We start from the raw sequence: 26,203 nt of genomic DNA, 5'->3' as shown, positions 1-26,203 counted from the left end.
ACCATGATATTGTACGGCATGATAATCGGAAGCAATAATGCTTCGGATTATCACCTCGTACATTATTTTGCGTACATTCCGAGTTGTACATTATTGTTTCCCTTCTGGGGGAGACATATCCAGCAGGCAGCAGTTGAAGTCTTTAGGATGACGACGCCGATCATGCTGATTATGTATATTCCACGCATTTTCGCACACGACTTGCATTTGTTTTTCAGCGCTCAATCTTCTCATTTCGCAGTGTTTACGTTGGCAAGTGGTTGGTTCCGGCCGTTCGTCAATGTACTGGGGTGCAACTAAGAGAACGGCGAATAAAACATATTTCGCTAGCTCTAGAATAAAAAATATATGTAAAAAGTAGTTTGAAGCCGGTGCCTCAGCACGAGACAGAAGGAGTAGACCTATAGACATCTACCTTACCTACATAGGTACTTTATACTGGTTTATTATTACGCCTGCTGGATTCTACTGGCGCATCGGCTTCAGACTTCTAGAAAATTAATTTCATTTTCATGGTTTTTTCAGTGTTACTAATCTAAGCTACTATAGCTTAATGTTAACAGCTCGTATTATTAAGGAATACTCAAAAAGTAATGATCAGATCTTGATCAAATTTAAATGGCATCACCTAAGAAGCACCAGATTCTTATCAAAATCGTTTCATCTATAAAAAGTTCTGAGGTGACACACATACGAGTAAACAAAAACCAGTAGTATTGAGAAGCTACTCTATTTTTGCAATTTAGCGAACACTATATGATGTATTGTTATAATATATTGTTATGATTGTTTTTTTGGAGTCTTTTTGTATTTTTTTATTTCAACTCCAAATTTGTTACTTTTACGGGTATCCCGTGAAATCATATCGAAAATACAAACTGAGACATGGATGCACAGAAATGCCAGAAAAAGAGACCAGCGCTGGGAATCGAATCCAGGTCCTCAGCAATCCGTGCTGCGTGCTATAACCCTACACCACCGCTGGACAGGAATCTAGACACGAATTTTTCCTATGCATACATATCTCAGGTTGCTTATTTCTACTACGCTACTTATGCAGCAGCACTAGCGACATCTATGTTCCGCTCTCATCGAGAGACGTCACACTCTTTCGGAACCAACCGCTCACCCAGACAAGAGATGTCGCTACCAAGCAATCAAATTATGATTGTTTTTTTGGAGTCTTTTTTATTTTTTTATTTCAACTCCAAATTTGTTACTTTTATGCATAAGTAGCGTAGTAGAAATAAGCAACCTGAGATATGTATGCATAGGAAAAATTCGTGTCTAGATTCCTGTCCAGCGGTGGTGTAGGGGTTATAGCACGCAGCACGGATTGCTGAGGACCTGGGTTCGATTCCCAGCGCTGGTCTCTTTTTCTGGTTTTTCTGTGCATCCATGTCTCAGTTTGTATTTTCGATATAATATATTGTGGTTGTTTATTGTTGTTATGTATATGTTGTTGTTTTTTTTCTGAAACTGCTATCTATTCAGGATAAATTTCAGGAAGATCCTGTAGAACCCTATAAGTTGGGTCAGTTGTATAACAATCCTGAAGTACTTAAAACTAAAAAAAAAAGTTCATCCAACAGTCATCAATCATTTGGGAAAAATGTTTACGACGAAAAAGAGAACCTTAAACCTACGAACCTTTCGTGTACAAATATTTGTGGACGAAATCTCACTATATTCTCGCCTCACCACATCTCTCGAGAGTCCGTAGTGGGACCCACTCACAGGGTGAAGGTCGGTCGTTAGGTCAATCAAGTACGCTGCGGACCCTTGCAAGGGTGCACTTGATGACTCGGTCACGGCTGCATTGAGGATCAAGGATATAGGAATTAGAAGACTAATACGGAAGAAGTATTTCCTTTCAAACAAAGTTCACTATGTGACGAGACGTAGGAAGCAGCGTGACTGATATGAATCATCATCATCATCATCATGTCAGCCGAAAGACGTCCACTGCTGGACATAGCCCGTCGCTCCATCTTGTTGGAGGCCTACCAACAGCTCGTCTCCCGGTCCGCGGACGCCATTCGAGAACCTTCTGACCCCTGATATGTATATTCATGCCAAATTACAGCTTTCTAGTACTAACGGTCTGTGAGCTTAGCCGCGGACGGACAGACAGACAAACAGACGGACTGACATGGCGAAACTATAAGGGTTTATATAAGGGTTTTCCTAGTTGACTACGGAACCCTAAAAATGAATTAAATGTTGACGGGTATAAAAAATATTTATATAGTTGCAAATTACCTTTTATTAAAAGACATACGAGAAACAAAAAAATACTCTAGATTAGCATAGATCCACGTGACAGAGAATAACATTCATATTTCTCAATACTATCTGTCCCGACCGGGGATCGAATGCTGGACCTCTAGCTTCGTAGTCAGGTTCTCTAACAACACGGGGTTATTTGTCGTCAAAGATGGACCCATCACTTCCCGTGGGTGTTGTAAAAGGCGACTTTAAGGACCTAATTGGTGAGTGGACAGCAGCACTCTCTATTCATCCCAGCCTATATACGTCCTCTGCTAGACACAGGCCTCCTCTCAGAATGAGAGGGCTTGGGCCAGCGCGGATTGCGAACTTTACACACGTTTCCTCACGATGTTTTCCTTAACCGTAAAGCTCCTGGTAATTTTTTTAATGTAATTTCGCACATGAATTTCGAAAACTCAGAGGTGCGAGCTAAAGTAGCGTGTTGCGAAAAGTAGAGTATTTAACGTGAGACTATAAACAACCATAATGCCACTCGAACTATAGCCACCCTCTCTCTGCTCGGGTGGCTAAACATCTCGTGTCATTATAGCTTGTTTTAGTCCCCTGTTGAACAATACTATTATAGGTTACGTATCACACTAGTTATTGTAACGGCAAAACCGACCGGCAAATTTGCTGATTTGGGAACATTTCGTGACATGCACAACTTATATTTTTTTTTTTTTCTCTTTTATTCTTTTATCATTGTTGTTTTGTTTGTCACGAATAAATATTTTCTTTCCTTTCTTTCTTCAAAAGTATAGTACATAAGTATAAAAATATTTGCTATTTACTTCCTAATTAATGCTTATCCTCTAAAAATCCTGCAGGGTGCAATAAGATTTTCACTTCTCAAATGCTCGTAAAGTTCGTGTTCGTGTGCTCTAGTTGTACAATCTACTATTGCCAGTAGGTAGGTATTTATTAGTAAGTCCAATTTTGTTTTAAGTGGTTGCTTTAGTTTTTAATTAATTCTCTATGATTCGGACAATTTATACCTTCATCCAGATTACCTAAATACCTATATTTGCATTATGTTGCCCACATTTCACTGCGTACGCTAGACATTAATATTGACCAAACTCAGTAAATATAGGTATTGATAACCAAGTCCATTTCAATATTTAGTTATAACAATGCGTGATCTAGGTCAGTTACTACCGGAAATATACTGAGAAATTAGGGATTATCTTTTACAACTCATCATCCCAGCCTATATATGTCCCACTGCTGGGCACAGGCCTCCTCTCAGACAAGAGGGCTTGGGCTATAGTTCCCACGGGGCCAGTGCGGATTGGGAACTTCACACGCACCATTGAATTGCTTCGCAGGTTGTGCAGGTTCCTCACGATGTTTTCCTTCACCGCAAAGCTCGTGGTAAATTTCAAATGTAATTCCGCACATGAATTTGGAAAAACTCAGAGGTGCGAGCCGGGGTTTGAACCCACGACCCTCTGTTTGAGAGGCGATAAGTCAAACCACTAGGCCACCACGGCTTTTTTATCTTTTACAACTATTCTATCTAAAATTTTATCGATCTAAAATTTTATGAATTACTAACTTATGATAACTATGAGCGCCATATAGGTAGGTAGGTACGTACCGGAGTTGGCCCGCGGGCCGTACCTTGCCCATCACTGGGCTATAGGGTAGTTGTATACTACGAAGTGCAAAATTTGAACTTCGTATCTTGTCTAGTCTTCTCATTCAACTCTCCGACCAGCGTTACTATTTTCGACCTCTTTCATTTATTTCTTGGATACGATCGCTTTTAATCAACAAAGACAACAGACAGGCCGTAGTGTCTAATGCGCGGACGCATTCATCATTTCTTTCTATCTAACGGTTTAAGATGGTGACAGAAAGAGATGGTGAAAGCGATGGCAAGAGCCCGCGCGATAGACAATACAAGTAAGGCCTAAGGAAACCATAGGTTCGGAACACCTCGGCTGTTCAACTATTGTTTTTGCAAGACTCAATCTTCCCGTTCTCTTGGTGAAATGAATGTTTTGAGCAGTCAGTTACCACGTGCTGAAGGTCATTGCAAACATGATAATGTTAACAAAAGCTACTTATAAATGCGTTGTTTTTTCCTTATGCAGTTCGGTTTGTTTTCAAACTTACCCATTTATCAATTCGATTGCATTATCTCGTAAAAACTCGATTTGACTCGTTCTGCAGTTGTGGGTTATATTAGTATAGTAGGTATTATATAACTCTTTAGTATTAGTTTCTTAGTAGTTAGTTCTTTTGTTTTTATGATATGAACTAGTACCTATTATTTACTAAATTAAAAAACGGAAACGGAAGACGAAGCGTTGGCAGGCCTCCCACCAGGTGGACTGACGACATCCGTGAGAATTGCCGGTAGCCGGTGGATGCAAGTGGCGAGTTGTCGTTCATTGTGGCGTTCTAAGGGGGAGGCCTTTGTTCAGCAGTGGACGTCTTCCGGCTGATGACGATGACTCATAAAAATGAGTGGCCAAACGTGATTTCCCAAAATTTTGTACTGAACTGTGACGTATGAAGTTCATACTATGAACCAACTAATGACTAGGTACTAAAGCTGCTTATCAAATTATACAATTGATTGAAAAACGTTAGTTCATTAATAACTTCGGAAAACTAACAACATCCTGTACAAAGTGCAAAAGTTGTTTACAAAACTAATAAACAGGTTGCGTATAATTTTGATCGAACCATTCACCTCTCGCGGGTCCCTGCTCTGCCCAATGTCATTCATAAGATGACAATCATCCAACATTCGCAATTCGCCCAAAGGTCATTGTCGTCCTGCCAAGTTTCCTGGACATTGTATGTATGACTCCTATCAAAACATACGAACACGCAAACAAAGTTACATACAAACTTTCTTCGGATAGCACGCGATCAAAAACCTATCCTATCACAAGAACGCAAAGTTCAAATCTGACTGACATGCTTCGCATTCCGTGAATAGATGTGAGTGTAAGTTACGCGGTGTAAGTAGAAATCGGCTTTATTATCAGTGACTAAGGTAAGTATTTGATTGTGTTCTTTAGATATGGTATGTGTGTGTCTTGGCGTCATTACGTCTCACAGTGATAGTATGTGAGTAGTGTATGCAAAAAAATTAAATCGGTTTTGGCATAATTTAGTCGTACTACATGTATTACTAGCTTTTGCCTGCGGCTTTGCTCGCGTTAAACTGATTAATGGTATTTTATTGACGAATGATATTTTTAAATGCACATAGTGCCATCTATTAGAATCTTTGTTTCATTATTTACTTAGCTACTAGGAACCATGCTTCTTTCTGGATAAAAAGAAACTTATGCGTTAAATTAGGGTAAGTATGATTATTTACATCTGTTCTAAGTTTCCTGCAAATCCGTCCAGCCGTTTCGGCTCAAAGAAGTAACAACATACACATACACACACACACAACTTTCGATTAGTGAGATGTACTTAAAATCATTCTTCTTGCTCTTATAATTTCTAATTTAACTGCCTACTAGGTATTTTTGGTTATACTGTTTTGCCTAACAACTTTTTTGCCTATTTATTTTCAGTTTGCCTAATTTTAGATAAACTAATATTACTTTACCTAATGGCTCATTTTACCTAATTTTCAGTATAGTGAAAGTAATTTTGTACACAACATACTTTCCATAATTTTGTTTCGTCTAATTTTAAATGACCTGATTTTCATTTTGTATAAATTTATTTCGTATATCTACTGTTTGACTGACATAATTATTTTTCGTCTAACATTATACGTCTAACATTACTTCGGTTCTGGTGCTTCGAACGATGACATTTGTTTCAAATTTGTGATTGGTTAAACTAAATTAGCTAATAATAAGCGAGAATCAAAAGATCCTCTCGATACTAAAGCCATCTAGCGATATTTCGGTTCTCAAGAAATTCTAATTTAAAAAAGTATTTGTAATTACAAGCATCGTTTGTTTTATCTGTGTCTGGCTTATGCAAATGTCAAAGTGACAGAGAAATATAAACAAAGGGATAAGAAGTGCACAATTTATGAGGTCAACCCAAATCTTCCACACTATCAAGCAAACAGTAAATTAAATTGCTTTTTGGGTTTTGCTTTTTATTATAAGATATTTACTATTTTTCATAGGATTTCATAAGATATTAAATGGTATTATAACGGATAACTCACGTCTTAAACCGAGTTTAGCTCGACATGTTTCGGGCTATTTCGTAGCCCTTCCTCTCAGGAGCACGCGACTCGGCGGCTGCCGCAACACGCACACTACCCTACTACTACTACCCTACTACTGTGCTCCTGAGAGGAAGGGCTACGAAATAGCCCGAAACATGTCGAGCTAAACTCGGTTTAAGACGTGAGTTATCCGTTACAATATCATTTAATATGAGTGAGTCTCACGGTAGTTTCATGTTCAAAATTTCATAAGATGGTACAAACCCACTCTAGCAAATCTTAAAATATCTCGAAGAAAAAAAAACACTATAGTATTTCCGATTTCGCATTGATTCCAAACATAAAAAAAAAACGATTTTGATCATTGTACCTACCCAATCTCTTACTGCTGAAATGTTAACAACAACAATTAAATACTGGAAACATTACAAAACGTCACAAATCCAGCTCAAGCTGAATACCAAAACGCATCTTTTACAAATAGAGCTAAGGTACATTTTGCAGTGTGAAATGAATACTGAGAACATGATTCAAACCTTGGTTGGTAGCTAACGCGAACCCACGCTTTTTCGTTCGCAGTTTCAATTCGCCTCTTGTCTTGAACGCATCAGTTGGGTGAAGCCGCGCGTTCTTTTTTCAAACATGGCATTCGATTCGAAATTTGTAACCATTTTTGATTTCGGTTGAGCAGTGTCGTGTGTTTGTAAGCGGCCAGTGTTGGAAGAGGGGTGAGATTTTTTTTTAATTTATTGCAGCATAGGATTTTTTATCGAATTTGGGAGTTTAAGAAAAATAATGCATTTTTAAATTAAAAAAGCTATTCAGCTTTTTAAACTATAACTATCTGTGTGTATATTATAACTGCAAATAATTATTTCCTTTAATCGTTGTTCCTTCCATTAGTTCAGTTATGAAATATAGAATCAAAATAATATTTAAATCTAAAAGAAAAGTTAAATTGGAAGCAAATCCATAAAGTCATAAAAAACGTAATCGACAATAAAGTAGGTAAAGAACGAACTAAAAATTCAAAATACCTTTCAAATATTTCAATTAATTAAGAGGCAACAAAACCGAAGTCCTATTAATTAAATAAAAAGTGGCGGAAAAAAATAATTAAACCTCATATAAATAGGACGTCGTAGTAGCTAAGTAAAAACGAAAATAATTGGTTCAAGACAATAAAATTAAAAATAATGTAGGCTGATTGGTGTTTTGGATACATCTAAAGATCAAAATTTAAATATCTTAATTAGAAAATCAGGAGACCTTACCTTACCTTACATAAAGCCTATATTCCTTTTAATTTTATAAATGCAAGGATTCCTTTAATTCCGATTAGTTTTCCTTGTGTTAGTATGTCTATTTAATTTTACTCTATCCGAAATTTTGATAAAGTAGAACATGACCTAGTTATTATTTAGTATAAAAAGAAAAGCATGAGAATTATTTAGCCTCTGGAATGCTTAGAAGCGGACCCGTGCCAAATTTAAGGATACCTTCTTGTTTTTAAATTATTTAAATCAGCAGAACTTGTGTTTATTATAACCTAACCAAACCAACAAAAAGTTGGAAAACCCCGACTTTGTCACTTCAAAGTTCAATATCTCAAAAACTGTTTTGTTGAAACATGTCTAAGAACCATCGCTAGAAAACCTGATTTCAAAAAAAAACGCAATCAAATCGGTCCACCCGTTTAAGAGCTACGGTGCCACACACAGACAGACACACAGACACACATAGCGGTCAAACTTATAACAGCTCTCTTTTTCCGTCGGTGTTTAAAAACGGGTGAGGTCCTTGCGTACTTCATAAAGTACAAATCAAAAATAACTGCCGAATGTGGAGTACAAATTTTTCAATGAAATGAGAGCTTTAAACTTATTGAAATAATTTCCAAAATCGCAAAACTGGGTATTCTTGGCTCAGTCTGTAGAACTATGTAGTACCTATGAACTCGCATACAAGTTTCACTACATTGCGGTATTTTTTTGATCATCATCATCATCATCATGTCAGCCGAAAGACGTCCACTGCTGGACATAGGCCTCCCCCAAGGCTCTCCACTCAGACCGGTCTTGTGCTTTCCGCATCCACCGCGATCCCGCGATCTTAACCAAGTCGTCGCTCCATCTTGTTGGAGGCCTACCGACAGCTCATCTCCCGGTCCGCGGACGCCATTCGAGAACCTTCTGGCCCCATCGGCCATCCGTCCTGCGATGATGATGATGTTTGTTTGATCAACTGAATTCATTGTCCCTCAATAGTCTGCGATGGAATGCAACTTGTATGCAAGTTTTTGAATGGTCTAAATGGGACTTAGGCCACTACAGTGCTTTCATTCTAGCATGGTGCGGGTGACACTAGATGCACATTTCATGTTACTCAAAAAAAGTTTCTGCGGTCTAAATATATGAAAGTATATTTCAGTTGTAGCCTGAATATGACTGGCGTAAAATATTTGAACATAAAGAACTATGTATACGAAATAAATTAAAGCCATCAGATTTTTATAATCAACTAATTAAATTCAAAGCAAAATTAAGTGAAGAAACGTAATATGCATGTAACGTAACACCAGAGACTCGTTTAGTGGGACCTAATGGACCTTGAGTTAAGTATATCGGTACTTATTAATTGGTAAGTAACGAATATTGAATATTCTTGCAAACTCCTTACTTAAGTGGCGAATAATATTCCAACCTCGAATTTCACTAATATTCGTACCAAAATTTGCGTAATAATATGGATTAATTTAATTTACTTTTATCGACTTAAGTTTCGACACTTTGACTATCTAGGCTTGTGATATAGACAGCTGTCACCCGCACCATGCTACAATGAAAGTACCGTAGCTTACAATTAGTGTCTTAAATAAATAACATTAATTTAATTTGACCTGTTAGGTAAAGTTTACAGTAGGTACAGATAACACCTGCCACTACCTCGACCTTGGACTGACAAATAACTAATATTTATCGAGACTTAATAACAAACTATTGATTGCTTAAATTACCTGGACGTTTCGACCACGTTTTAGTCTGCAACGACAATGATAACATAGTCATCGTCATCATCATACCAGCCTATATACGTCTCACTGCTGAGCACAGGCCTCCTCTCAGAATGAGAGGGAATAAGCCGTAATTCCCACGCTGGCGGATTGGGAAATTCACACAAGCACCATTGAATTACTTCGCATGTTTGCATAGGTTTCCTTACGATGTTCTCCTTCACCGTTAAACTCGTGGTAAAATTTTCAAAATTTTTTTAATTCACCGACCTAATATTTTCCAATAGCACTCTGAATTTCGCGAATATGTCTTTTACTTTTTAAACCCCGATGACTCCGCCATTTTCGAAATTTTCCAAAAGTGAATATCGACAAATAAATCATAATAAAATTATCGAACATACCTACTCACAAAATTTCACGTGAATTAGTTTTTGGTTGGTAGAACAGATAGTCGGTTAGACGAAAGCATTTTTTCCAAACGCGACACGGAAACGCTTCGCTCTCTTGTTCACTTGTTCATTAGTAGGATAGGAAGAAGTAGGAGTACTACTGGAGTACTAAAATTGTGGAAAATAGGCTAATGCTCTAAAGTACTAATGACCTAGTACGCCAGTAACATTTTCAGAAAGTATTGGACAAATAATTTTTCTTTGGTCATCAAAAAAAAAAAGAAAATAATAGTCAGTTCGTTAAGAGCGTTTGTACCTGCTGAGCTGGAACCTTGCATTTTTGTTAGCTTTTCTCGTTTTCTTCGTTACTTTTATTTTCTTTAAAAACCGTTATTAAACATTAATTCATTTTTAAAGAATATAAAACTCTATCACGAATAATTATTGGAGTAGACACATTAACTTATGTATTAAGTAAGACTCCACATTTTTAATTTTCATTATTTTTTTATGGAATAATCGAGGAAAACTAACAAAAATGCAACGTTACCAGCTCAGCAGGTATAAAAGCTCTTAAAGTTCCATGTGAAGTCACACCGTGTGACATTTTTAAGCACGCCATAACGTCACAGTCCCACTCACGACTTTTGACGCGCTTCTTTGTCATTTTTTATTTTATTGGGAAAAGAAAAATGTTCAATATTTTTTGATAATCGAACTAACGAAGTAAATAGAATAATATAGGTATTTTTACCCTAGAAACTACCCATCCTGTTAATGTTAGACTTTTAAAATCATACACGCGATTCACACGCCTTACCCTTGAATTAAATGCAATCATGAGCGTTGAGTGAACTGAAGCCGGTTCTTACCTGATTTTGACCCGAGTGGTATTGATATAAACTATACTTTAATGGTTAAAATTGCCTGCATTCCTTTTAATTTAACTGGCGTACTCAGAAAAATCAAATCTTTATTGAAGTTCTGGTTACATTACTGTATTGAAAATACAGAGACTCTTGACCACGGGCATGGGGCTTTAAATCCAATGTTCGATTCTACTCGCTTAACTAAAGCTAATTTTTTTCTGCAACTTAAAAAAATATAATTACTATTAATTTCATTTTTAGGGATCCTAGTTGACTACGGAACCCTATAAATATTTATTATAGTTTCGCCATGTCTGTCCGTCTGTCTGTCTGTCTGTCTGTTCGGCCGCGGCTATGCTCAGAGACCTTTTTTTTTTTTTTTTTTATTCGACTGTTGGCAAACGAGCAAGTGGGTCTCCTGATGGTAAGAGATCACCACTGCCATAGACACTCGCAACACCAGGGGGATTGCAGATGCGTTGCCAACCTAGAGGCTTAAGATGGGATACCTCAAGTGCCATAATTTCACCGGCTGTCTTACTCTCCACGTCGAAACACAACAGTGCAAGCACTGCTGCTTCACGGCAGGATTAGCGAGCAAGATGGTGGTAGCAATCCGGGCGGACCTTGCACAAGGTCCTACCACTGCACCTGCAATTCTGTGATCTTTTTGTGAAATATTGAACTTTAAAGTGCAAATTTTCATTAAAATCGAGCGTCCCCCCTCTAAAATCTAAACTGTTGGATGGAAAAGTTTGTAAAAATTCAGAATAGTAGGAAGTAGGTACAGTCACCAGCATTAATATCTGCTACAGCGGAGCGTGAAAAAATACCTGACACGTCCTTCTGGCTCTAGAAATAGAGTCGTATCTGATATTTATGAACGCTTGTTGTGTCAGATATTGGTGCTGGTGATTGTACCTACATCAAACTTACAAGGAAAAGCACATTGTTTTGTTTTCAATTTCATGTTTCACTAAATAATTTTAGTCATCTCGGCATGCTGATGTTAAAAAAAACACTAAGTGAAGTGCGACTCGGACTCACGCACCGAGAGTTCTCTACAAAGGCTATACCCGTGTAAGGGAACAAAATATCGTCACTGCTTTGAAAAAAATCTCGTATCTAAAATCATTATGTCAACAAAATTGAACCTTGATATAATGTTCATAAAGTTTACTCAGAAAAATTATCTATTTTGAGGTACGAGTTTTTTTAAAGTAGTGGCGATATGCCTCTGACGTTATTAGCCAATGACATTATTAGTTTTATCTCATAATTATTGTCAGTTTCCTTGCAATGTCACTTGAAAGTTTTTTTATTTTTCTAAATATCTTGAAAACTACTGGTCCGTTTCTTTTGTGATTAACGTATGTTGTTAATGACATGAAGTTCTCTTAATAAATTCGCAAAACACAAGACGTCTCTAGGTCAACATTTACTTGGTCATTTTTGATGTCAAATATTTCAAACTTTTTTTTGACACTTGTGAGTCAGCGACACCCACCATTTTTTTTACACTGATGTGACATCTCTTTCCGTACAAATATATTGGTCTGAATACGCCATACTAATCGGTAATAGTATACATAATCAACGGCCATTATGAAGTAAATCCTGCGCAATGCACAAAAATATGGAGTTTCTGAATGTTGGCAATACCTACTTGTTGTGTGCGACAAAATAGTAAGTATTATAAATATATATTTTTTGTAAATCTATATTGTTTGGCTGGGACCATTTAACTAAGAACACGCAACGAGTTCGCCGCCACCGCGGAACGCTTTAACTAAGAACACGCAACGAGTTCGCCGCCACCGCGGAACGCTTTAACTAAGAACACGCAACGAGTTCGCCGCCACCGCGGGACGCTTTAACTAAGAACACGCAACGAGTTCGCCGCCACCGCGGGACGCTTTAACTAAGAACACGCAACGAGTTCGCCGCCACCGGGACGCTTTAACTAAGAACACGCAACGAGTTGCCGCTACCGCGGAACGCTTTAACTAAGAACACGCAACGAGTTCGCCGCCACCGCGGAACGCTTTAACTAAGATCACGCGACGAGTTCGCCGCCACCGCGGGACGCTTTAACTAAGAACACGCACCGTTCGCCGCCACCGCGGAACGCTTTAACTAAGAACACGTAACGAGTTCACCGCCACCGGAACGCTTTAACTAAGAACACGCAACGAGTTCGCCGCCACCGCGGCACGCTTTAACTAAGAACACGCAACGAGTTCGCCGCCACCGCGGGACGCTTTAACTAAGAACACGCAACGAGTTCGCCGCCACCGCGGGACGCTTTAACTAAGAACACGCAACGAGTTCGCCGCCACCGCGGAACGCTTTAACTAAGAACACGCAACGAGTTCGCCGCCACCGCGGGACGCTTTAACTAAGAACACGCAACGAGTTCGCCGCCACCGCGGGACGCTTTAACTAAGAACACGCAACGAGTTCGCCGCCACCGCGGAACGCTTTAACTAAGAACACGCAACGAGTTCGCCGCCACCGCGGGACGCTTTAACTAAGAACGTGCGACGAGTTCGCAGTGAAATTATTGCCCGCTCGCGGTGAAAACTGCACGCTTGCATTGCTTTCAACTCGTCTGAAAATCGCCAATGTGATAAAAGGGAAAGGGGGTCCAGGAAAAGTTTTGTGTCTTTTATATGGAGAAAGAGTACTTTTAGATCAAAAATCCTCCTCCTTAATTTGGGAGTTAAGACACATGTAGCTTTGTTTTTTTATTTATTATTTTTAGGTATTTACGATATATTTTTACAACAAGTAATTAACATTCAAAAACAAAAAATGTCTTTAAAAGTGTCCACGGACGGACGGACTGACGGTTCCCAGGAGACAAGCAGCATTCCCGCGTTGAATGGCCAAGCTCAACGATGACGGAAATAGCTGCCTGTCTTCTGTTCTCCATTCGTCTTTACCTGGCGCGAAGAAATCTCTTTTTCGAGTTCCTTTGCGCCTGGACCCCATGGGCCGAGGGTTTCCACCCCAAACGGAGCAAATACGTAACTCTGCTCTATACAGGCATATTCGCGTCGTTTGAGTTGTTCAGCAGTGGAGGCCGCCGCACCTGCTCGGATGGAAGTGGTGGCCACGTGAGAAGGTGCCACTGCATCTACGCTGGTTTTTCGTTAACCCCCGACGCAAAAAGAGGGGTGTTATAAGTTTGACCGCTGTGTGTCTGTGTGTGTGTGTCTGTCTGTCTGTCTGTGGCACCGTAGCTCTTAAACGGGTGGACCGATTTGAATGCGGTTTTTTTTATTTGATAACAGGTTTTCTAGCGATGGTTCTTAGACATGTTTTATCAAAATCAGTTCACCCGTTTTTGACATATTGAACTTTGAAGTAACAAAGTCGGGGTTTCCAACATTTTGTTAGGTTAGGTTATAGCTAGGTACAAGATTACAATCATGGCCGTCTTTTTTCCGCTATAAAAAAATGGCATACATCTGTCGTCAAGAAATATTTTTTAAAAATTCCACGAATTACAGATAAGGCATATAAGCCTCCATTCATACATAATCCAGTAGTATCAGCAGACATGACCTAGAGCTACGCAGCAACTAACCTAAACGGCGTAGGTTAGTAAATTTGACAAGATGATATCATATCGCATTAGCGGATTTTTCGGCACATGACGTCTCATGTCAAGCGATCCCTATGTGGCCAACGGCCAAAATTGCTTGAGCACGTAAGGTAAACGTCCGTCTGTCAAGGACGTCAACAAACTATACCTAATGAAACGTTCATCAAATCGCGCTGTGAACTAATTTTGTGTTGTTTTTAACCCCTGACGCAAAAAGAGGGGTGTTATAAGTTTGACCAGACGACCAGACGACCAGAGTTTGACGACCAGATGGCCTAGTGGTTAGAGAACCTGACTAGGAAGCTTGAGGTCCCGGGTTCGATTCCCGTGTCGGGGCAGATATTTGTATTAAAAATACGAATGTTTGTTCTCGGTTCTTGGGTGTTTAATATATATTTAAGTATGTATCTATATCTATATAATTATATTTATCCGTTGCTTAGTACCCATAACACAAGCTTTGCTAAGCTTACTTTGGGACTAGGTCAATTGGTGTGAATTGTCCCGTGATATTTATTTATTTGACCGCTACGTGAGTCTGTGTGTCTGTATGTCTGTGTGCGTGTCTGCCTATCTGTGGCACCGTAGCTCTTAAACGGGTGGACCGATTTGAATGCGGTTTTTTTAATTTGATACCAGGTTTTCTAGCCATGGTTTTTATCAAAATGGGGTCAGCCGTTTTTGAGATATTGAACTTTAAAGTGACAAGAGGTTAGATTATAATGTAACAAACATGCAGTCTATAATAGATGTCGTTGTGCCTAATAGACGACACCCTGCTGTCACCTCTATTACTAATGGAATGGCATAAAATTAAAGATGGCTACTATTCGGACAGTGACGAACACTCGTACGATTACCTTATTCTATGAACTAGTTCTATTCTAAGTTGATGCCCCAGTCATGGACAAGAACCAACCTTTAAGGGCCAATAGGACCCTATTACTGAGACTCCGCTGTCTGTCCGTCTGTCCGACCGTCTGTCACAGGGCTCTATCTCTTGAGCCGTAATACGAGTAGCTAGACACTTGAAATTTTCACATGCCTGCTTTATGATTGTGGCTGCTATAACAACAAATACTAGAAATAAATAAAGTCATAAATTAAAGGGGGTCGTCATACAAGAAACGTTTTTTTTTCACCTTTATTAGTTGCTAGGTGTTGTTAGGCGTTGCTAGGCGGCCAAAGTGACAGCCGGTAGTTGCTAGGGGCAACGCGAGGGACCTTGTGTTGTTTGAATGTTTACCTACCTATAAGTTTGCAATTTTAGCAAAAATTACAATCAGCAAAAAAACTTTTATTATCATTTTTAACAAAAACTTATTACATACTGAACTGGTTTTAAAACATTGGACGGAGGTATGAAACCCTTCATGTACGAGTCCGACTCGCACTTGACCGATTTTTTAAAGTTGGTAACACTAATGTTCAGATAACTATGATCATAACAAGTATATAGTTCATGAATGGTGTTATTGCAACTAATTCAGCCAGCATGTTACAAGCAAGCGAGCAAGTGTGATGAAAATGTAAGTTCACTTGTTCTTATACCTTTAAACGCGCAACTCTTGTATATTTATATATTTCGGGGATATTGGAAACGGCTCCAACGATTTTGATGAAATTTGGTATGTAGGGGTTTTCGGGGATGAAAAATCGATCTAGTTTGGCCTTATCTCTGGGAAAACGTTTGTTATCGAGTTTTAACCCGTCGCCCACGACCAATGATCCTACCTCACGGGTCACCTCTCCTTATCAGTAAGTCAAATAATTTGACGTAAACGTTATCTTAATATGAACTATGCATTTTTCTGATAAAAATACTTTCACCATGTATTACACTCGCTATCGCTCTGTTGTTGTTTAAGCTGTTTTTAAACATACATATAATAAATTGTTTTTATTATGTAAACTAATTAATTGACAAAGTAACTTTATGCCCTTGGGCAGCAATCAAGATTGTTAACTTTAACTTAAATGTAACGTAAAAAAGCCATGGTGTGGTTTGACTTATGACCTCTCCAGCAGAGGATCGTGATTTCCTTCCCGGCTCGTACCTCTGAGTTATTGGAAATTCATGTGAGAAATTAACATTAACAACATTATACGATTAAGATAGGTACGTCATCCTTTATTTGACCCTTTTGGAGGTTGAAATCCATGAAACCCGGCCTTATTACAAAAACTACATTTTAAAATGTAACCCTGTGCAAAATTTCAAACTAGCCTCACATGTGCACACCAACACCAATATCTGAAACATCAGAGCATACATAAATATCTGATATATCTGATACGACTTTATTTCTAGTGCCAGTGTAGTGTAGTGTAGTAGTTCAGATATTGTTGCACGCTCCGCTGAGGCAGATATTAATGATGGTGATTGTACATGCACGCATGCGTTCACGCTGCGTGCCCATGCGTTCTTATATTTGTGTTTGTATAAAAAACGTATGTACTTGTCATGAAACGTCATATCGATTCTAGCACTTCACCGGCCGCTCCCGCGGCACGCTCGCTCGGCTCGTGCGTTGTGGTCACAATTCGTACTAACCACTCCTCGCTTCGCTCGTCGTACCTAATTTTTTCTTTTTTTCGGCATATCACGATGTGCCTGGTATAGAGCTGGGAATGTCGAATGCGTTGCTCTAATCGATCGCCGTATTGTTTCTCAGGCACATCGTGATATGCCTGGCCAACTTTTGGTCATATCATGAAATGGCGCCATTTCACGATATGCCTAGGAGTTTCGTGATCTGGCGGATTTTACGATCGGCCACACAACCGCCCGTCTTCGTGATCGAGTTAATTACAGATACTTAATTATAATCTCCTTTTTTTAAAGCGTTTAAAAATAAGTAAAATTGTGTATGAGAGGGCACTAGCCGACCTTGCTAGGGTCACGCTGATAAGCTTTTTGATAAGGTAATCGCTAAATTAATTACAGTTTTAAACCATCGGTGTATCTGACGGTGAGCGAGATAAGGGAACATCTTACTAGCTAATTAAGTTTTTGAAAATTATTTAATTTTTATGGTTTTTTGCGGGATCGAATCGGAAATAAGGAGACACGTAGAAGAACAAGAGTCACCGACGTAGCCAAGCGAAGTAGCTCGCTGAACTGGCAATGGGCAGGCCATAGAGCACGGAAAACAGATGGCCTTTGGGGCCGAAAGGTTCTCTAGTGGAGAAAAGTGGAGTGGACAAAAGTTAAGCAAATATACCTAACTCTAGCCTGCACTTGGATGGGTAACCATGAAGATATGACTTTTAAAATGTCCTTTTTACTACGATTACAATTAAACATATGTTTAATTTTTGCGTCATAATTGTGATAATTTTATCGCACTCTAATGGAATGATAAAAACTAATCAAAATATTTCTATGACCTTTAAATACCTATTATGGTCTTATCATCAAAATACAGGAACTGCGGGCTCAATCCGCATCTTTTTATAATTTTAATCAATTTGTAAACTCCTCATTAAGGTCAACTCGCTAGCTATCTGCGAGAATAAAGAAATAGAGAACATTTGTAGTGTTCCGTAGTTCTCAAAAGGAAACTTTATAGTTTTGCAATGTCCGTCCGTCAGTCTGTTTGTCCATTTGTGGCTTCTTATAGACTGATAAAGCTTGAAAGCTGAAATTTTACATGGGTATATGTGGGCAAAAAATTGGAAAAACATTTTTAGGTTACTTCCTCTACACCAGGCGTTTTCAACCTTTGGTTTTAACGGCACACTTTTCGTTCATCAAAGTTCCACGGCACACCAGTAAAAAATTGACAAGTGCGAGAGGGTTCCGTACAGTATACCCATAAGTAATATGTAAAACATAACGGGCAGCGGAGGCTTATTAAAGGAGCGGCCATATCGCTGCTTAAAAAATGGTGATGGTACGGAATCGCAGTGACGTGCCGTAAACGTCAAGAGATTATTATTATTATTCCCCTCAATGGCGGCCTTAAGGCTTGGGCCAATGTCAGTTTTAAATTAAAGATAAATATATTCTTCTTCTTCACGTTGTACGGTGATTGTAGTTTTTGCAACTTGATAGCAAAATTCCAGAAACCACGCGGAGACAACTTGCGCATTAAATAATGACAGACACGAGAGCAATACAGAATTTTGTGATCACAGTTCACTGTTAAGGTTAATCGCCGCATAAAACACTATCAAAATGATACTTCAGCTAAATAAGCAGAAATACCAAAATTAGATATCGTCTACATCCGCCATGTTCGAATGTTACAAATCGAATCCGTCAAGAGTTTTGTTCGGTAAAGCCCTGACGTTTATATCACGTCACTGCAATTCCGTATTTTAAGCAGCCGTGTGGAGAGCATGCGATAAAAACGGTGCGAATACGATGCGTCACTGCGATTCCGTACCGTCACCGTTTTTTAAGCAGTGGTGTGGCCGCTCCTTACTAATAAGACCCTAAGGTCTCGTTGACACTTTTAGGCACGAATTGCACACGCCACGCGTCAGTTGTTTTCGTACTATTTTCTCATTAAAATAGCAGTTAAACTATTGGCGTGAAAAATCTGTAAAAAAACAACGTTAAAATACCTACTAATACTCGTTTATGACAAATTTTAAAAACTATCATAGGTTAGAAGTCTTTGGAAGTTAACTTGTGTAAGGTTTAAATAAAATGTTTATGCTTAAGTTATATTATTATTATTTTTTGCACTTATGTATATGCGCTATAGAAGCCGTGGTGGCCTAGTTGTTTGACCTATCGCCTCTCAAGCAGAGGGTCGTGGGTTCGTACCCCGGCTCGCACCTCTGAGTTTTTCGAAATTCATGTGCGGAATTACATTTGAAATTTACCACGAGCTTTGCGGTGAAGGAAAACATCGTGAGGAAACCTGCACAAACCTGCGAAGCGATTCAATGGTGCGTGCGAAGATCCCAATCCGCACTGGGCCCGCGTGGGAACTATGGCCCAAGCCCTCTTGTTCTGAGAGGAGGTCTGTGCCCAGCAGTGGGACGTATATAGGCTTGGATGATGAATGTTTTTAAAGCCATTTGAACATGTTTCATAATCTACAAATTCATGTAGTATTATGTAGTTATTAGTATGTAGTATACCTCTATAGCTGTCTGAGTATCACCAACTGTGCTGGCTGAAAATCAGCGCTGGGGTGTTCTTATAAACGCTTCAGCATTATGCTGGATAATCCAAATGATTATGTAACAGATACTTACAAAATAACCATTTTTATAGTTTCCAGAAGCATTCCCGAGTTGCTCGACTCCTAAGCACGTCAGAAATCTAGAAAAAAAGCTATATTTATGGCCTAGCAATAAGTTGGCTAGCTGAACTAACAAACAGAGCTAATACTAAACAGCCGATGACAGATTTATAAACAAGTCTAAATATATTAAATTCCATGTTAGTTTTGCGAGTTTATATTTAAAACTGTGGTGTTCGACCTTCTGAAGTGGATGAACGGACTTGGTATTTTTAGCACATAGGTGCGCGAATGCTTTGGGTATTTAGATAGTGCCGAATCAGCTGCTGGAGTCGCTCTGAATAAAAGTTCTTCGATGTTTTAGTAACTTCTTCCTGGTTCAGAGTGCGTGGCAGGTTTTTATTCGTTTTCTGCGATCGAGTTTTCATTTGTTATTAATTCAGTACGTTTTTAATTACTTAAACCTTTTTCCAGGACAAAATAAATCTCGAATTTTGTTTAGGGTCAAAAAATTACGCTTGTCGGCTTCTTTTCGATTGCGTAATTCTGGTTTCATACAATGTGTACAACTCATTTTGAGTCACAAAAGTCCAGTTTATACCACTATACTATGGACTTTTGCATAAAATCGAATGCAGTAGAAATTATGCGGCTAAAAATACGCCGACAACTCAAAAAATTGCACTAGTTTGAATTTACCCTCATACATTACGACAGTACAAACGAAACTCAATTGAGTTTAATTTTTTTCCACCAAGTGGCCAGTAATTTTAATTGTAACTGCAAAAAAACTAATGGTTATTGCTATTTAATTGCCCATTAACCATCTGATTGTGTCAATTTATATTTAACAAATGTTAATTTTGTTTCCAGGTACCGTCGTCTCGCGGAGGATTCATCAACATTCTTTAATTACTTAGTATAAATCTAGAAAATCTAAAAGCTGTTTTCCGGCTCAAAAATGTTTTGAAGGCCTTTTTTTGTATTTTTGATAATGTTAAAAATAATGACTGAAAAGCAAATGTACTCCAATTAAAATGTAGGCATCTCTGAGCGATTGATATCACAAAGAGTGTAAAGAGTTTGGAAGTGTCTATAATTTTGGTATTAGAAGTGGCGGCTTCGAAATACTCTAAATTATAGATTTTTGAATGCGTGCGTGTGAGTTTGTGATGTTGTATAGCTTGGACATTTAGAAGTAGAAAATGAAAAATTAGTGGCACAGATTTTTATGTAATTTTTTATTTTATTTACTTACATTATCTTCACTTAAATTATCGACTATTGATGTATAATAATCATAATTTTGTTCCCATATAAAAGTAATTGTCGTAATTGCATTGTCGTCTTTGCTGTTAAGACTGGTGCAAATAACAGGAACTCAATCTCATAGAAACTTGCCATTTAACTTATTATTTTTTTCTTTGTCTCCAGACACCAGACGCCACAGCCATTTCAAAGGTCTGAAGCTCACAAACTTCAGATTCTCCAACAAACTACTCCAGAACGAGGTCAACGAAGCAGTCCTGAACATCCATGTCCAGGAGTTAGACACTTACAATTCCACCAGCACCAACACCGATGACTTCTTCACCATCAACATCCAAGCCAGCCGGGTCACCAGAAACGCGCAAGGAAACAAAGCGTCCGTACCATACACTGATAATTCAGTGAAGATGTCCAGAAAGGAATTGAAGATCGGGAAGTGGTTGAAGATAAATGTGACCAATATGGTCGCGGAGTTTTTTAGGTTGCCGAGGGAGAATTTAGCGATAGTAGTGAGAGTACAAGACTCGAAGAATACGATGAGCTTGGTTGTGCCCCATCCGAGTTCTGAATCAAATAGTGCTTTGGTGAGTACCTCGCAATTAGGGTAGAGCCAGACGAGCGTAATTTTTGAAATTAGTCTATAAATGTAAATGTTTTCAAACGTCGATTAAAAGAGTTCTTATTGAAAAAGTACTATTACGGTGTTAATGACTTCATTATTAGCGAGTCATCTTAGTTTGCGTGTTATATTGTTGTGGTGTGTATTGTTTTTTTTTCTTGTTTTGATCTTTAAAAATCATTCTATTGTTTATTATGATTTTTTGTGTTGAGCTGACATGATTGGTTTTTGAATATAAAAGTAAATTAAAATTGGTTTATTATTAATAATATTAATTTTGAGTTAACATGACAGAATTTAAAAATTTTGTAATTGTAATTATTGTTGTTATCCGACATATATTGTATAATTTTTATGGAAATAAATAATCTGAATCTGAATCTGTGAGTCGCGTATTTACGGTCGTGTAATGTTCGTTTCATACAATGTGTACAAATCATTTTGAGTCGCCGTGTGACACTAATGGCTACTTGCTGGAAACACATAAATCTCGAGTTTGCGTTAAGCTCAGTTTAGTAGTATCAAAATGTATGGAACTGTCAAGCTTAAGCCAGGTTTAACGACTAAATCTAGATTTATTTTTTCCTGCAAGACGGCCTATCTTCAGATTTTTATTTTTAGAAATACGCTCGTGTGGCTTCACCCTAAGTTAGTTAATCACATGGTGTAGCATTCTCATTTATTTATTCATCATTATCTCTATTACGTATGTACTCGTACGACTCACTTCTGGGTAAAGGGCTAGGGTTGTAGTTCCCATGCGGGCCCAGAGCGAGTTGAGAGTTTCACATTCACTATTGAATTACAATTACTTCACAGGTGTAACTAGGTTTTCTCAATCATCATCTATAGGTCAAAATTCAAGGATGTAATTTTAAAGGTTGTACTTACCTTGATTTGCCTAGCAACTTTTTGCCTATTTTCGGTTCACTTAAGTTAATATAAACTAATATTAATTAAAATAATGGCTCATTTTACCTAATTTTCAGTTTAGTGAAAGTCATTTTATGTACAACTTACTTTACATAATTTTGTTTCGCCTAATTTCAAATGTCCTAACTTGAATTTTGTATAAACTTATTTCGTAGGTATACCTACTGTTTGACTGACATAATTATTTTTCGTCTAATATAAGTTCGTTTCTGTCAAGGTAATATCAATTTTAAAATATTTTTAAAATAGATACTTTGTATAAATACGAGAACCGCACGAAATTGTTCGGCGCCATTGTGCAAACTTACCCGTCATCAATCTCTCTTCAGACACTAAATTAGAAGGCATCTTATACGTTTAAGTACATCTTATCTTAATTTTATAAATAGCGATGTAAAAACAATGCATACCGAGAATTACTACATAATGATGATACACAACTCATCTGCAATTTTATTACTTTTGATAGCGTGACTTATGTTCAACATTTGTAAGAATGGAAATGATAAATCAGTGCGAATGTACCAAGGTTTTTAGGTTCCATGTCCCAAAAGAAAGAGAATAACTTAGGTATATGTTGCACGTAACTTTTTTTTTTCAAGAAAAGCGTTGAGGTACCTACTAAGTTGAAGTCAGTATCAAATAACCAAGCTTTAAAGGTCTTAGAGCTGTAAAAAGATTTAAGTTCACTTCACCTAATAAAAAATATGGCCAGATATGGCCTTTTGAAGTTCTATTACAACCCCCGACCGAAGCAAAAAAGGGTTGTTATAGGTTTGATGCCAATATCTGCCTGCATGTCTGTGTATTGTACCTTCTCATTTGAGAGCTACCATTGCCGTCCGTATCCGTATCCGTATTTCGATACGGTTTTTTTACGCTATATTCATATATTCAGTTGTTTTTGAGATTTTGAACTTTGTAGACAATGTCGGGGGTTCTGAACTTAAGATGTTTGGTTATCACAAAAAAAAACATGGAAATGAAAACCTACAGGTAGCGTACTACCTGTTAACATAATCATGAAATTTGGCAAGAACTAAAGCCTCAACACATGAATACTGAAAGTCAGTAACATGAAAAAATATTTTGTTTTACATATTAGATATTTTTCCTGGCTTCAAAAATTTGTACGGAATCCTTAGTGCGTAACTCCGATTCTCACGTGACCGGTTTCTGAACGAAGAGTTGAAATACATATTTGGGGCACATAATAATGTTACGTAAAGATTTGATTTTCATACTGCTTCATTTATATTTACGTTATATCTTATTTAGCTTACAATGGATTGATTGATTGGATTGCAAGTGATTGGTGCCACCTGCAGTATAGTGCTCCTTACTAGCATGGTGACAAACATTCAATAATAACTTCGATACTACTCGTTAACTCTGCAAATAGGCTTTAAAAGACAACTTAGTTGTTGTTGTTGATGGTAACTGTGTCATTTTTTTTGAGACATCTGTAACTTGAATTCTATCTATTTCAGATGCCATATATAGAAGTAAGTCTAAGAGACAATTCACACAAGCGGACGAGGCGAAACATCGGCATGGACTGCACAGAAAATTCAAAAGAAGTCCGATGCTGCCGTTACCCCCTAGTAGTAAACTTTGAAGATTTTGGGTGGGACTGGATCATTGCACCCAAGCAGTACGACGCAAACTATTGCAGCGGAGAGTGCCCTTACAGTTTCCTGCAGAAGTATCCCCATACTCACTTAGTGCATTTAGCAGCTCCCCAAGGAAGCGGAGGGCCCTGTTGTGCGCCCAGAAGGATGAGCAGCATTTCAATGTTGTATTTCGATCATGATCTGAACATCATTTATGGGACTATTCCTGGCATGGTGGTGGAAAGCTGCGGATGTTCATAGCGACCGTCTCCGGCCTAGTCCAAGACTCCAAGCGATTTACTTTCCTCTACCTATCTCCTGATAAATTTATCAAGGTGTCTTGCTAATCAATCCCGGGTTTCTTTTTATCAGTAATTTACTAATTGTAATCAGTCAAGTGATCTATTTCTTTATGTGCAGTATCGGTGATATTAAGCTCAATATTATTAAATACTGATGATATTATTTCATCCACCTACAGTACTGCTTTGGTAACTTATTTGATGTCAGGTAGACTTTTTTCTTTCGATGTTACTTTTACTCACCTAATTAAATATTTTGTTTCCTCGCTTGGAGTTCTAAGTGTAGTCTATCCTTTTGTGATATTTGGCTGAAGACTGCGAATCCCTGTGTTGTGTGCGCGTGTGACATTGTACATTAATTCTACGTTTTTACATCTTAGTGTTACAGACTCTATTAATCTAAGTTCTAATTTAGCATCATTCATTTTCATATAATTTAATATCGTACCGTTTCCAGAATTGCTAGATCTTCATAAATCATGTATCAAAATTTTACATAATATTTTAAGTTTATACTTTAACTTCTCAGATAAGCATTTAGGTGATAATTTTATACTCCTTCAATGACTTTGACTTATAACTCCTTTTATATCAGAGGATGACGTAACTGTCATCGTCATCAGTAAAGTAGTTGGTCTGTTATGTGTATGCCAGCGATTTAAAAAATGATGTAGCATTATCATTGATTTTGGCCTTACTGTTTGACCTAATTGACCGAAACGAGGAAGACCTCAAAATAATGACCCATATTCATCAAGCAGAAATAATAATTTTAAAATGAATAAAATATACGCTTCTTCGACCTCTGCCTTTATTTTACCAGATAACGTTATTACTTTTGTATCAAGTCATAATGATAGTGCTCTATCATCTTCTTTTTTTAATACAACTGCAGCTTTTACTTTACAATATAAAGATGTAGTGTCTTTCAAGTTTTAGATTTATCTTCTTATTGTTAAGCTCGAAACCTTAATCGAATTAAAACGAATTAAAGTGTTGCATGCTTTTTTTAAAACTTACGTTTAGTGTGAAGCATGTTTGCTGAAGTACCTACTTGCATTTATACTGTAAGCCGAAACTTTAATACGACATTTTGTTCACGATAAATGTCCTTTGCAACCATATTAGAAATAAAACCTTTATGCAATGTCATGTCAAATATTTTAGAAAAAGTGCCTGTAATTTTTAAACCTACTTAAATAATTTAATGTAATAACCATTTGTATTTATCATCAAATTCAATTTCAGAATTTTGAATTGGATTATTTTTCGTTTCAATTGAATTATTTTTTTCTAAATTTAGTTTATTCTTAATATTTGCTTTTTGTGTCACGTTTATTCAAGTATTATTTTTCTCTGTAAAAATATTTTTATTTAGCGGGAAGTGCTTAAATTATGTGACGCATTTCGATATAGTTAAAAAATCACATCAAAAACTATCCTTTCTTTTTATTTGAAATGTGATGACGTATTATTTTCGCGTGATGAAATTATTTTCTAAAATATTTTATTAAGATTAAGTAAAATGTTGGATGTAGAATTTTCGAAAAAAGATCTCATTTTAAGGCATTAAATTGCATTTTGTGCCTTTATAGATCTCCTTACTTTTGGATGTGGAAAAATTTTATTAATAAAAAATATTTTTAGTTTAGGTGAATAAATTGAATTATCTTTACTTAGGTCTACCGTTTGATAAAAAAAAATACTTACGTTTTCGTGTTCTAAAAGTAAAACTTCAACTCATGTTTTAAAATTCGTATTATTTTGTGGGTGTCAACTGTTTTTATATGGAAATATATGTCTATCAAGTATGTATTTTATTTTATCTTTATTCAATCAGACAACCCTTTAGGAGCCTACGTTAGCTGACGCGGTTTGTACGGAGCGGGTAGACGGTACGGGCCTATTGAAAAATAGTACAAGCAGCGCTAACTGCACGCGTC

General features: G+C 37.6%; 1 protein-coding gene across 1 annotated transcript in view; it reads left to right on the top strand.

Annotated features, from left to right (window-relative positions):
* LOC141438611 (growth/differentiation factor 8-like) overlaps positions 1 to 26,071 on the top strand; it is a gene marked incomplete at its 5' end in the record, with an annotated part of 45,316 nt that extends 19,245 nt beyond the window's left edge. Inside the window, 2 exons of the mRNA XM_074102478.1 lie at positions 20,959 to 21,377; positions 23,836 to 26,071. Of these exons, the coding sequence (XP_073958579.1) occupies positions 20,959 to 21,377; positions 23,836 to 24,219 (803 nt within the window). The remainder of the gene's footprint in view (positions 1 to 20,958; positions 21,378 to 23,835) is intronic.
* Between the last annotated feature and the right edge of the window lie 132 nt (positions 26,072 to 26,203).

This window comes from Choristoneura fumiferana, chromosome 19 (assembly GCF_025370935.1).
Source record: "Choristoneura fumiferana chromosome 19, NRCan_CFum_1, whole genome shotgun sequence".
Taxonomy (NCBI): Eukaryota; Metazoa; Arthropoda; class Insecta; order Lepidoptera; family Tortricidae; genus Choristoneura; species Choristoneura fumiferana.
The sequence above is the reverse complement of the archived record's forward strand: the minus strand, read 5'-3'. Positions and strand labels throughout refer to the sequence as shown.